This window comes from Podarcis tiliguerta, assembly GCF_965153285.1.
Source record: "Podarcis tiliguerta genome assembly, chromosome: 10".
NCBI classification, from domain to species: domain Eukaryota; kingdom Metazoa; phylum Chordata; class Lepidosauria; order Squamata; family Lacertidae; genus Podarcis; species Podarcis tiliguerta.
In genome coordinates, this window is record NC_139543.1 from 26,115,906 (window position 1) to 26,130,458 (window position 14,553).

A 14,553-nucleotide genomic window follows, 5' to 3' on the forward strand; every position below is an offset into this window, starting at 1 on the left:
GTGACCTGAAGGTTAAGAAAGACCAACTAAGGCAGGGAACGTCAGTTACATAAAGCCCTAGTGAATTCAATAGAATTTACTTCCAAAACAAACTGCTAAAAATGGCTAGGAGACAAACATTTGGGGACCTCAGAAGCGCAGATTATTTAACGTAGAAAGCTGGGATGGTGACCATATGTGTGCTTTAACTGTTCACTTATTGGGAAGCAGTTGTTCATGGTTTGCATCAGCTGTGGCTGTTGTTCAACAGAAACAGAGTTTCTGCTTAATCTGATTGCATTAAATCAGCTGGGAAAGGCTTGCTTCTTCAACCTAAATATATTAGTTTGTCTCAGACTACAACCATTTTATTATTTCATACCTGTTGCCTGGAGAACATCTTTACTTAGATACAAGAAACACACGAGGATACGCTTAATGGTTTGCTCATGAACCGGGCCAGAACTGAGAGTCAATCACACCACAGCAGCTTTCATAATTTAATTAGATCAGAAATGATTTGGATGGTGAAAACTCTTATTTCATAGCACTTGGTGTTCCTTACAGAATCACATTTTTCAAACATGTAGTGCTTAACCTTATTGCCAAACATGATTTATGTAAAAAAAAATAATAGTGTTATTTTCTCAGAAAACCAGAAACATATTGTTAGAAGGCTACAAAGAATATAATTTGGGGTCCCTGTATCAAATGAGTCAGGTTTCAGTCTTGTGGCAGCGAGATCTTAAACCTCCAGTTGGAATAAAGGCCCATTGATCTCCACAGAACTTGCTTCCAAATAATTTTTTAGGATCATGGTATGAAAACAGTGGAATAAAATATTGCACTGTTAGTTTGTAGAAGGACAGGGGAAGTACAGTGGAGAAAAACAGGGCTCAGTCCTGCCAATTTTTATTCTAAAGCAGCAGCCCCCTTAAAAGTAGATAATGCGAGAGAGAAAAATTCAATATCTAGCTAATGATCCATTTTATGTTGTCACTAAACTGACTTCAGACCTATATATGTTACATATAGAGTAGTGTTGGAACTGTAAGGCTATGATATTAATTCATATTAGAATTAACCTTATACAAGCTTCTAGTTTTAGTTTTACCCAATTCATTACAACCACAGGCTGTGGACCTTGTAACATCTAAGGTGGCATCTCAAGTGCAGCGAAAAATCACCAGTCACCTTATTCTCCTGGAAAAAGAGGGGTGTGGAATGCTTTCAGTTCATTTCTAAAGGCTAGGGTGGGTTCCCTACCCCCCACCGTAACGCTTCTGTTCCCGGCGCTGCATTTAGTCAGTAGGTGTTTCGGCTTCTGCCGGGCCCCTGATCAGCCTTCGGATTCCCCTTTTGCCTGCAGGTCCTTTCGGCTTAGCAAAACTCTGCTTGTGTGCATGTTGCTTGGGATGAACTTCTTCATAAAGGAAGTCGGCAGTTAACTCTTCCCCATCGCCAATTTCAATCTGAGTGATTTGGAGAAGAAGCGTAAGGATAAATGCGAAGGATTTGGTTCCTGCCCTGCTGATAGTTTCATACGCCTTATGACTCTCATCCAAAGAAACACATGAGAGTTAGCATCAGTGTAACATCTTTGCATGGCTCAGTGTTTTATGAAGAATGGATGCCTTTTCCAGACTATTTATGATGAACTGGCAAGCAGGATTTGAGCTATGAGCAACCAAAGTACTTAGATTATAATATTATGGTTATTATTTGATAAACAACAACAACAACAACAAAAACAATTTATACCCCGCCCTTTCCAGCCAAGGCCGGGCTCAGGGCAGCTAACAAGCAATAATAAAAACAAGTTGAATGATTACAACTTAAAACAAAATTAAAATACATTAAAATATTGAAACAATAAAATATTAAAATGTAGCCTCATCGCAGGAGGAGAAGGAAAGGAAAAAAGAAAGAGAGGGAGGGAATCAAATTGGCTCCAAGCCAAAGGCCAGGCGGAACAACTCTGTCTTACAGGTCCTGCGGAAAGAAATCAGATCCTGCAGGGCCCTGGTCTCATGAGGCAGAGCGTTCCACCAGGCCGGAGCCAGAGTTGAAAAGGCCCTGGCTCTGGATTGAAGCTATTCTGACTTCCTTAGGGCCCAGGACCACTAGGGTGTCGCTATTTATGGACCTTGAGGCTCTCCGTGGGGCATACCAGGAGAGGCGGTCCCGTAGGTACGAGGGTCCTAGGCCGCGAAGGGCTTTAAAGGTCAAAAGCAGCACCTTAAATCTGACCCTGTACTCCACCGGGAGCCAGTGCAGCTGGAAAAGCACTGGGTGAATATGCTCCCATGGCAGAGACCCCGTGAGGAGCCTCGCTGCAGCATTCTGCACCCGCTAGAGTTTCTGGGACAGCTTCAAGGGCAGCCCCGAGTAGAGCGAATTACAGTAGTCAAGCCAAGTCAAGATAGAAGATAGGGTGCAGCAGAAGTAAAGAAACAACAACTGGGAAAAGAGGTGGGAAGTCAACAAAAATGAGAGAAAATACAAAATTGTGTTTTGACTCTATATGTTTAAAATGTTGAAATTTTATGAAATATAATTGAATATTTTCCACTGCATGGCTATAAAGCACCATGCACTCTGATGGCGCTGTATGAAATACCATGTAGAACCATCTATCAGTGGATCAGAGTTAACTAGTGGTTATTTTATATTGGTTAAACTTGGCTAACAGAGAATATAAAGGATAATATTAAAAAAAATATACAGTCCAATCCTCTGCAGGGTTAGGTACACCTAAGCCTAATGAAATCAATGGACATAGGTGCACCTAGTTATCCATAGGAAAAATGGATCGCCTTGCATCATAGTGATGGCAGCTCATTGGCAGCTGAGGAGGCCCAGCCTGCTGGTGAAATGGTATGCCAAAAATGGGGGAACCCAAGATTTGGCAGGCCATCCAAATTTGCGTTCCAAACCCCTGCACTTCTGTACGTGCACAGTCTTTTTGCAACAGCGCTCAGCACTGTCTGTTCCATCCATCTCTCAGGTAAAAATAAATGTGAAGAACAAGCATACAGGGACCTACATCTGTGGGATGGCGCAGCACAAAAATGACACAACCCCCTTACCTTTCTGATGATCTGCATCCACAGTTGTCTTTCTACAATTTCTAGAAGGGGACTCTTGCAGCTAGAGTAGAGCATCCGTTCTCGTATACTGCACATATAGCCCGGCATGGAGTAGATAAAAACTGCAGAATGTTTCAAGTGGTGAGGGATTATTCCAAATGTAATCCTTTAATAAGACTTGTTACAAAGGTTGAATGATTAAGCACTTCCTTTTTAAGACTGGACGACTATATATATATATATATATATATATATATATGGTAAAGGGACCCCTAACCATTAGGTCCAGTCATGACCGACTCTGGGGTTGCGGCGCTCATCTCGCTTTATTGGCCGAGGGAGCCGGCATACAGCTTCTGGGTCATGTGGCCAGCATGACAAAGCCGCTTCTGGTGAACCAGAGCAGCGCACGGAAACGCCATTTACCTTCCCGCCGGAGCAGTACCTATTTATCTACTTGCACTTTGAGGTGCTTTCGAACTGCTAGGTTGGCAGGAGCAGGGACCAAGCAATGGGAGCTCACCCCGTTGCAGGGATTCGAACCGCTGACCTTCTGATCGGCAAATCCTAGGCTCTGTGGTTTAACCCACAGCGCCACCCGCGTCCCATGGATGAGATACTAAGCTGGAAAAAAACCCTAAATCAATTTTGCTGCTATAAAGACCTAATCAAGTACATACACAGAAATACTTGCATACCTATTGATTCCAAGTAGTCTCCTTCGTGGGAATGTTTGTAGAGGAAAAAATGGTACCGCGCCGAGTCCTTTGGAATTCTTTTCGGCAAGTCCTTCAGCTCTGTTGGGAGTGTACTAGCCAGTTCGATTGTTTCATTTTTCATATCAATTTGCTGTTAGCACACATAATATTGGTTGGAATTAAGACGCGTAGCAAAAGCCGTTCTGATTCAAGCAAAATACTACTAGAGCAGCAGCGGGGAAAATCTTGTGGGCCAATCTTAGCCCAACGATTCTCTGAAGCAAGCGCCACCTCCTTCACTGAAAGAAGAAGTGGGGAATGCTTCAAATAGCGCTTTTGGAATCCACAGCTAGGGATGAGAAGGGAGAGCTTTCTTGCACAACTGAACTCAGCACTAAGCAGGATTGCCCACCTCCCCCCCCCAAATCAGCTGATGAAAAGAGAGGCTGAACCTGCTTGGTGTGGATGTTTACAAGTGACAGCAATACAGTGGTACCTCAGGTTACATACGCTTCAGGTTACATACGCTTCAGGTTACAGACTCTGCTAACTCAGAAATAGTGCATCAGGTTAAAAACTTTGCTTCAGGATGAGAACAGAAATCGTGCTCCAACGGTGCGGCATCAGCAAGAGGCGCCATTAGCTAAAGTGGTGCTTCAGGTTAAAAACAGTTTCAGGTTAAGTACGGACCTCCAGAACGAATTAAGTGCTTAACCTGAGGTACCACTGTAGTGGGGCTTCTCTGCTTTGCTGCTTTTGCTTTCAAAACGCAGCTTTTTCTCTCACCCCGTCACACGGTGCGGAGGAGAGAAATAAAACTACATTTTGCATGCAAAAGCAGCAAAATGGAAGAGCCCAGCTCCCTGCTGTCACATGCAAACTCCAGCCGTGTTTCCCCACCCCCTCCATTTCCATGGGAGGGAGGAGAGAAGCAATTTGCTAGCTCGATGCTCAGATCTTCCCAAAGTGCCAGCACTGAGTTGACAATAGGTCTCACGATGTGATTCCCAAGCGGGAATCCCGCAAAGAGGAATTGTGGCAGGTGGGCAGCCCCGCCCACCTGCCAATTATGTGATGGCAAAATGACACTCACTGGTGTCATTTTGTCATCCTGTTAAGCATCTGGCCCATTGAGGCAAACTGTTCGCCACCCAGACTTCTAATAAGAAATCTGGCTTGTAATAAGATGTGGAATTTTAGGAACAGAATCCCTTTTCTATTTCCACAAACAACAATGAGAAACCTGTACGCTCGTAACGTTCAGGATTACCTTCAAAGGAAGAAACTGCTCACTCACCAATTGCACATAGTTAAGCTGCTTGTTTTTCAGTTTTTCCAGCGCCTGAAGGGCTTCTTTAGCTATAGGGAATGCTACACCTTGTAGAGTCTGGTGCTTAGTGTCAACACTGACGTCAGTTTGTACCTGAAAAGGAAAACAAGAGAGCAAAGCAGCTTGAAAAAGGTGACAGCTTAAGAGAATCCTGTTTGTGCTCCACACAAAGTAGAGCCATGTGGAAAATTCATATACAAAAGAGGAGGAGGATCCTCGTGGTAGAATTTCAAATCTTGAACTGTTCTGTACTCATCAAAACCTTTATTTCTTAATGAGGCTTTAAGAGGGTTTTCTTCACAAAAAGGAAACGGCAGCGTGCCAAATAGGGCTCACACAGGAGAGTGGAATGTTTGTCTCTCTTTCTGTGTGAGAGTCAGACAGAAAAATAGGGGATTTGTTTCAATGCAAAGAATTTATGTGGAATAATAAGTGGATGGGCTGGTAGAAAAAACATTAAAAAAACTTTTGGAGGAGAGATTCTAGGGCTACTGTAAGATCCTCATTTTGCTTTCTTCACCAACTAAACGAATGTATGCAGGATACAGTGTGGCAAATTTTAATTCCTTAAATTAGTGCTTGTGGCTACTGTTTTATAGCGGGTCTTGGAAGAAATTCTTCCCCTCAAAGCATAAACAGTCACAGATATTTAAAACCAAACCTGGGAGATGCATTATTTGTGCTGATGTTTATGCACAAGGTAATTAGGACTAGAAGCAGCCCCCAGCCACCCTGGTAGGCTCTCGGAAGCTATTTCACAATACACGTCTGTTGTTCCTTCAGCGTTGCAGAAATGCCTGGCTCCCAAGCCTAAGTGCAATACCTCGTTAATCTTGATCTGTCGAAGTTCTTCTTCGGCTGCGGTCAGAGGGGCAGGTGAGGACTGAGTTACCAAGTACTTTCGGTAACCGTTCAGTGAAACATCCTCCTGCGAACACAGAAAAACCCAGCCGTTTCCCCCAAGTTTCCAAATTCTCCTTTGAAGCTTCCCAACTTGGGATCTTCTGACCATAATAACAGCTTTATGACAGTGCTATGTGGGCCTTTTGGCTCCTGTGTTAAGAATGTGGGATAAACCTGCTGGATTAGACCAAGGACCCATTGAGTGCAACAGTTACTCCCTTACCTTTCTCGCCCTAATCTGGCCACAGTGATCCATGCGACGGTCACCTCCACGCCTGATTATTGTAACTTGCTCTACATGGGGCTGCCCTTGAAGCTGACCCAGAAACTCCAGTGGGTGTAGAATGCTGCAGCGAGACTCCTTATTGGGTCCTTGCCGCAGGACCACATTCATCCAGTGCTTTACCAACTGCACTGGCTCCCGGTGGAGTACAGGGTCAGGTTTAAGGTGCTGGTTTTGATCTTTAAAGCCCTATACGACCTAGGACCCTCGTACCTACAGGACCACCTCTCCTGGTATGCCCCTAGGACGACCTTAAGGTCCATAAAAAATAACACTTTGGAGGTCCCGAGCCTCAAGGAGGTTAGATTGGTCTCAACTAGGGCCAGGGCCTTTTCAGCACTGGCCCCGACTGGGTGGAACGCTCTATCACAAGAGACCAGGGCCCTGCGGGATTTGACATCTTTCCACAGGGCCTGCAAGACGGAGCTGTTCTGCCTGGCCTTCGGCTTGGACTCACTCTGACCCCTTATATGGGATTTGTTATATAAATTTTCCCTTGGCTTTTTTGCTGGCCCATTTAGGACCAGCATGGATAGCTGGCTCGGGTGAATATCTGATGTTTCCTCCTTTTATGGTCTTGATTTATGGGCTACTACTAAAATAAGGCTGCATTTTAAGATGTATTTTAAGTCGTATTTTAATTAACTGGTTTTTTTATATTACGTTTTATTGTAATTTATATTTGGTGTTAGCCTCCCTGAGCCCAGCCCTGGCCGGGGAGGGCGGTGTATAAAATATTATTATTATTTTTATTATTTTTATCATTATTATTATTATTATTATTATTATTATTATCATTATCATGTTTTCACAGTGGGCAACCAGATGCCTGCAGGAAGCTTAAAGGCTGGACCTGAGTGGAACAGCATTTTGCCCACTGGCGGTTTCTAGAAACTGGCATTCTGACACATAATGAATCTGACCATGGAGGCAGAACATAGTCATCATGGTTATTGATAACTTTGATCTCCATGAATTTATCTAATGCTCTTTTAAAGCTTTCCTGTGGTGAACATAGGAGTGGCACTGCTACGGAGTAGTCCCAACACAACAGACTATTTTCCTGATGTCCTTGCACGCAGCACAGACATCTGTAAGGAGGAGGCTTTGGTGTGACCAGCTAGAGATGCAAAGACCCCTTCCTGATGGATGTCCATGCTGCACACACTGATAGCTCAGTTGGTTAGAGCATAGTGCTGATAACGCCAAGGTTGCAGGTTCAATCCCAGTATGGGGCAGCTGCATATTCCTGCATTGCAGTGGGTTGGACTGGATGATCCTCAGGGTCGCTTCCAATGCTACAATTCTATGATCTATGTCAGGAGGGCGCATGATGATGAGAGCAGAGTTCTGCAGCACAGCCCTGCTGCTTACTCCCTTGTTAAACCAACAAGGGGTCTGTAACGCCTGCACAGGACTTAGTGGACTTCAGTTGCCACATAGAAATGGAAGAGATGTTGCTTCCAAGGTGTCGCTCAGAAGCAAATCCCTCTGCAGAATACGCACCTTGTTGGTTCCAAACACTTCGTCTTTAATATGCCCACCTCCGAATTCTTTCTTCAGGGTTGCCCGGGTAGCTGCATACAACATTTTCTGACGAACCTGCCAAGAGAAGATTGAGTTTTTGCCTTGGAAGCCAGATAAATGGATGTTACAGACAAAAGTGACTCCTCAAAGGCCTAAAACCACTGGGCCTTGCTTTCTGCTATGACAAGCTACAGCCACAGCTCAGAGGTGCTGTGCATGTAGAAGGTTTCAGGTTCAATCCCCGGCATCTCCAGGTATAGCTGGGACTGCTCCACCTGAAACCCTGGAGAACTACTGCCTGCCAGCGCACTGCAGACACTGCTAAGCTGGCTCTGGGTACAACCCAGTGAACCTTCACCAACAAGCTCAGTTCACCATTTGTGACCGAAGTACTGGCCATCTTACTGCTCGTAAAAGCTCTATGAGCACCGAACCCTGTATCACTGGAGGAACCAAACAGTAGATGTTACCAGCTTCATCCCCTAAATGTATTTGTTGTGCTTTAAGATCTCATTCCTTCAACCACTAGCCCAATACAGCAGCCCCACATAGTGGCATAGAAGAAGTCATGGTAATAATAATAATAATAATAATAATAATAATAATAATAATAATGTATTATTTATACCCCGCCCATCTGGCTGGGCTTCCCCAGCCACTCTGGGCAGCTTCCAACAAAATATTAAAATACAGTGGTACCTCTGGTTACGTACTTAATTCGTTCCAGAGGTCCGTTCTTAACCTGAAACTGTTCTTAACCTGAAGCACCACTTTAGCAAATGGGGCCTCCCGCTGCCGCCGCGCCGCCACTGCGCGATTTCTGTTCTCATCCTGAAGCAAACTTCTTAACCTGAGGTACTATTTCTGGGTTAGCGGAGTCTGTAACCTGAAGTGTATGTAACCTGAAGCGTATGTAACCAGAGGTACCACTGTACAGTAATGCATCAAACATTTAAAGCTTCCCTAAACAGGGCTGCCTTCAGATGTCTTCTAAAAGTCTGGTAGTTGTTGTTCTCTTTGACATTTGGTGGGAGGGCGTTCCACAGGGCGGGTGCCACTACCGAGAAGGCCCTCTGCCTGGTTCCCTGTAGCTTGGTACCGGGATGTTATTCCACTGCAAGAGTTGTGGCTGCTACAATCACGTTCAAGGGATCAACTGTGTCCTCCAACCTAATTGGTTGTCTCTTAACCAGGACTCGTAAGTCTGGCTTCATCCATATGGTTAAAGTATTTCCATACTGCCCACAGCCATGTGAGAGAGCACTATGGGGCTACGTGGGTGTGTAGGGGAAGGAGAGGCTCAAACACTTGTGAGAGGAAATAACTGTTACAGATGTTGCCAGACTACAACTCCCATCATCTCTAACCATTTATCATACTGGCTGGGGCTGATGGGAGATGGAAGTCTAACAATATCTGGAGGGGCACACATTGCCCAGCTCTGTATTAATATAATATAGTCATACTTTGGAAGTTGAACAGAATCTGTTCCGGAAGTCCATTCAACTTCAATGTTTGAAAACCAAATTGCAGCTTCTGATTGGCTGCAGGAAGTTCCTGCAGCCAATCAGAAGCTGCGGAAGCCCCGTCAGACATTCGACTTCCAAAAATAGTTCACAAACCGGAACAGTCACTTCCAGGTTTGCGACGTTCAGGAGCCGATTTGTTTGCAAACCAAGGTACAGCTGTACAGAGTTTGGTCAACGTTGCTGGATGACCTTTGATACCAGTTGGGTTTTTTACCGGTAAGTTGCCCATCCCTGGATTAAAAGGAAATCAATAGTTAGCTTAAAAACAAAACAAAAAACCAGTCAATCATGGCTTGGAAGTTCAACTTGTGTTTAAAAGTCACTTGATATTTCATTCCATTACTTACAGGAGAATGGTCTGGTGACCATGCAATAAAGATCCACTCATATCCTTGGGCATTTTGAGAATCTAATCTATAAAGAATATAACATGGCTGCTTTTCTTCAAGGAGTGGGAGAACAAAGGAGTCGTAATCCGCTTCCCAGGATCCAACAGCTTGTCTTGCTGATCCCACAGTCAGCTGTTCTGTGAAGACAAAGTTGGTACATGGCAGGCAAAAACTGATACTGTACTTTGTTTTGAAATCTGCTGAATGTACACTAAGTCAATGCTTAAGTACAAGAGGGTAAAGAAGTCGTACAAAGAGTAATTCACTTATTAACAGAATGGTAGGAAGGCAGAAATTTAATCTTTTCATAAAAAATTACTAGGGCTCGTTTTGCTCTGGAACGTTAGGTGTCTAAAGACAGAAGGCCAAGATTGTATATTTCTCTAATACGTATGAATATTCATCATTTTTTAAAAAAGGGATATTTGAAATGCAATTTTGCATTTAGAAATTGAGAACTGATACAACGGATTGAAGAAGAAATCGAGCATTTATCCTTGGAGATATATTATAAAACTTTTAAAAATAATTATAATAATCATAATCATGGAAGCACTTTAAATTCTGAACCAGGGTTACCCTTCAAAGAAACAAACTTCAGATTGACAGCTGAGGAAAACACAGACCTATAAGGTCTCAATAATATTTTAAATTGCATTTTAACCTGTATTTTAAATTGCTTGTTTTTTCCCCCTCTTATGTTTTTACTGTAATTTTACTGGTGTTAGCTGCCCTGAGCCCGGCTCTGGCCGGGGAGGGTGGGGTATAAATGAAATTTCTTATTATTATTATTAATATGGCTATAGATTATTTATTATGTGGTATTGACCTGAGCAGCTCTGCAGAATTTCAGGTAGGGTTCTTTCCCAACCCTGGACCTGGAGATATTGGGGGGGGGGGGCTGAACCTCAGATCTTCTTCATGCAGAGCAGATGACTACCACTAAGCTACAGACCCTCCTCTTTCAGGTAAGAGGAGTAAGTGGTCCTTAATTAAGGTGGTCCTTAATTTCAGTGGATCTACTCTGAGTAGAACTTGCACTGGATACAACCCAAAACAACCAGTATACCAGGAGACATTGGCCAATGCTGGTTTTTCTTGACTCTGATGGGAAGATCCTACCAGAAAACAATGAATCTTACATGAACCATTGTAAAAAAGTACTCTAAGCCTGCCATCCCATGCTCACTTACTTTGGAGTAAGCCGTACTGAACTCAGGGGGAAGGGAATTGCTTCCGAGTAGGCACGTATAGGTTTACACTGTTAATTATGCTTAGGATTTTATTTAACCGCAAAATTAATATTAAGGTGGCGAACATTTAAGCAAATCTTATTAACAAGCAGTCCTTGGTTCAAGAAATGGTATATTCAAGATGGGAAGCAATGCTTCTTTGTAAATGAAAACCGAAGGTTAGGAAAGCAACCACTTACCATTTTCGATAACTATTTTCAAAAACCTATATTGTCCGTTTCTGGCTCTAGCAAAGGTTTCTTGGACTTCGCCGCTAGCTGCAAAAATACAAAAGGAAAGAAGATTGACCCCATTCACTTTGTACAAAGTGGTACAATAGAGCACAGCTGAACATTATGAAATGTTAAAGTAAGGTCATCATCTATATTCCTCTTTTTTGGCAAACGTTTGAAAGGAAATGCTCTCAGCTGTTCTATGTACCTTTACTGGCATCAGCAGAAGAGTGGGTTATTATAAATATTGACTTTTTTCTCGAGATATGTAAACCTCTTAGGAGATCTCTTGAAGTATAAAGTGGTATACAAATCAAAGAAATGTGGACTTCATTAGGTGTACATCAAGATAGTGATGCAGGCAAGGAATTGTGCCACCTAAATTCCTTTTGGTGTTACTAAATTTCTTTTGCTGCCATGCAACAAAGTTACATTGTTTCATATGATGTTACTCTCAGCCTAAAGCTTTAACCACAATTTCTGATGTGTTTGGACCTTTTTCTGGCGTATTTTTTTTTTAGCGTATTGGCTGTGGACACTGGTAAATCTACAATTCACAGCAGATTGGTGACAGATGAATGCTTTCTATCAAACAGACAAATCAACAAAGGTCACAAGGGGACCTGCACAAATATGAGCAATTTTTACCGATATCCCCAGGATGGTTTTGTGACAGATCCCTGCAAGTAAACTAACTTTCCTGATGAAAAGCTCCATGTAATTAAAAGGTTGCATTTATTTTTAACACCAAGTGGTTTAACCAATAAAATACATTGTTCATTTTTTAAAATAAGCATCCTTTTGATCAACAAACTAAGTGGTATCTGCCTTAAAGTGTTCATCTGAACTTCAAACATTATACTTACAGTACAATCCTTTGCATGCTTACTCAGAAGTAAACCCCACTATCTTCAGTGCAGATTATTCTCTAGTGTGCTGTGGATTGTGTCCAAGTAAGGAAGCACAGAATTGCAGCTGACGAACACTATCTTAACCATGTCTATTCAGAAGTAAATTCCCAGGTAAATAGGGTTAGGATTACAGTCTCAGTTTCTGATGCCACAACCCATCACTTCAAATTTCCTAGGGGTTTTTAAATGTGTGTGTGTGTGTGTGTGTATAATGTGCTTTTAACTGCCCAGCTATGACAATCAATAGATGAGTCATGCATAGCAACGTAAAAACATTTTCCTACAGGAACTAACATACAAAAAGAGTCACGTGAATGTTACTGAGCTACAACTGCTGTAAATTGATCTTTTGCCTCCTTAGGCTAAGGAAAGCAAAAGCACTGAATTGTGTCAGCTCCACAAAGCCACTTTGGGCAGGGATAAGTCCTCCCCTTTTGAATGTTTTGAAGAACATTCTAGGAAGCGAAAGAGTTTTTTCAGAAGACCCATTAAAAACCATGCCTAATCCTAATCACGCAGCCCAAATGACACATCTTAATCTGAACACTGATACACAATAGCCTTTCAAAAGATGCAACTAGTCTCTTTTGCACGTTTATACGGCAGTAATTTCCCCCGGCACTATTTAATTTTCCTATCTAAAAAAGGAGCAAAGCTTAACTGGCAAAGCTTCTCTCCACACTGCAGCAAGACAATACACAGCAATTAATAACCAGCAGTTGCTGATTTTTTCTGCCTGTGCATCCAAACTCCACCTCACCCAGCTATGCTTTGATCTCACCACCACCACCTGGGAACTCCCTGATCCTGTTAGGAATTACGGGATTTCAAGGGGATTTGCATCAGGCTCCTCTTTGGGGGAAGTTAAGTCCCACAGTGGGTTTTCCTTCCAGTTTGACGCATGCATATACTGTACGCTGGACCAGGCTGTGATATATTCCTATACTGTATATGGTATTCTGGAGCGCAAAGCAAGCAGGAGAGAGTTGAAGAACTTTGCAGCACCGTCGCTCCTCGCTTTGCAGCACAGGCTATTGCAACGCCAGTCGCCAAGTCTGCGGGCAGGTGCAGGTCGAAGGAGGCCAGCGGCAGCCTGCTCCGCCCCCTCCGGCTTTAACGGGAAGAGGACATCTGCTCACGTCGCCCGCGCGCCCTCGCCCCAGCATCGCCCCGGGGGCAACTGAGCACGCTGCACTGGGCAAAAACTCCGCTTTGCAGAATAGCTTTTGTGTGTGTGTGTGTGTGTGTGTGTGTGTGTGTGTGTTGACTTGTGATTTTCTAGCTCAAGAGGCCGCCTTAGATTTGGATCAAACTATCAGACTCAGTCGCCCGGACCTTGGACTTGAGTCCGCAGCAAACAAACAATTAAAACAAAACAAAACTAAGGTGAATCAGGGATGCCAACTTAAATCTGATAAATTGGGTGGGCTGCGTAATGCATCACAAGACGCGGCGCATTTGAATGGCAATGCCCATCCACTTATGGGGGGGCAGCCCCTTCAAATATTTTATGGGGGGGCAAAGCAACACCAGCCCCAGGAGTTGCTCCCATGCGGTGAGTATCTTAAAAGAGGGAACGTGTGCATGCACAAGCCGGGGTTCAAATTTGACCGTCTGAAATCCACACCCACTGACTTGGACCCTCTTCCCCTAGTGGGTGGGTGGAGGGTGAATCACGGCTGTGGCTCAGGGTCGCGGGTTCGAATCCCACGTTGGGTAGGATTCCCGCAGTGCTGGGGGTTGGGCTAGATGACCCTCGGGCCCTCTTGCCGAACTACAATTCTGGAGACGGTGAAAGGCATTCTGCGCGCGCTCAGAGGCTAAGCCGCCGCCGCCGCCCTTCCCCTTTCGGAACCGGCTTTAGGATGCCATGAAGTTGAGGGTGGAAAGGGAGAACCGGCTCCTTCCAAGTTACTTTTGCATTCAGACGCCGGAAGTTTGGCCCGATCTCCGTGCAGGGCAGAGAGAGAGAGAGGGAGAGGCGGGGAGCCATTCATTGGGAAGGATCCAGCGGCAAGGGAGGGGCGCCGGGGGAAGCCGCGGGTGCTGCTGCCCGAGAAGGGGGTCGGTACCTTGGATGCCGGTCTGGTGGGACATGACGCCGAGCAGCCGCCGCCGGGAACCGCCGCCTCTCGGGCCGGGGGCAAAAGCAAGAGGCGGCGCCGGGGAAAGAGAGCCAGCAGACCGGCCCGGGACGCGCACGTGACGCGCCGCCGCCACTCAGCGCCCAGCTCGCCTGGGCCCCGACGGAGGCTCCTTCCGGCGAGGCGGCAGCGCCGGGACTCGGGCTGGAGGCGCCGGGGAAGCGGCGGAGGCGCCGCCGCCGCCATGTGCTCTTCCTGCGCCCCGGAGCGGCTGGAATGGAAACCGGCAGCCCCCGGTCCCTGTGCAAGTTGCACCGCCAGCTGACGTATAGAAACCCACGTCGGATGTCTAGATTTTGGCGGATT

General features: G+C 44.8%; 1 protein-coding gene across 2 annotated transcripts; it reads right to left on the bottom strand.

The window, feature by feature from the left end:
• Window positions 1-465: 465 nt before the first annotated feature.
• TWF1 (twinfilin actin binding protein 1) lies at window positions 466-14,303 on the bottom strand. 2 transcript variants are annotated; one of them, XM_083400046.1, is made up of 9 exons: window positions 14,176-14,303; window positions 11,160-11,237; window positions 9,686-9,864; window positions 7,789-7,884; window positions 5,920-6,024; window positions 5,064-5,189; window positions 3,767-3,917; window positions 3,069-3,190; window positions 466-1,451 (listed from the first exon to the last, which is right to left on the bottom strand). In XM_083400046.1, the coding sequence occupies exons 1-9, from the start codon at window positions 14,198-14,200 to the stop codon at window positions 1,281-1,283; spliced, it is 1,053 nt and encodes a 350-aa protein (XP_083256172.1). In that variant the 5' UTR covers window positions 14,201-14,303; the 3' UTR covers window positions 466-1,280. The 2 variants fall into 2 exon arrangements, with proteins under 2 accessions (XP_083256172.1, XP_083256171.1); XM_083400045.1 differs by having other exon boundaries at window positions 9,686-9,859; window positions 14,176-14,299.
• Between the last annotated feature and the right edge of the window lie 250 nt (window positions 14,304-14,553).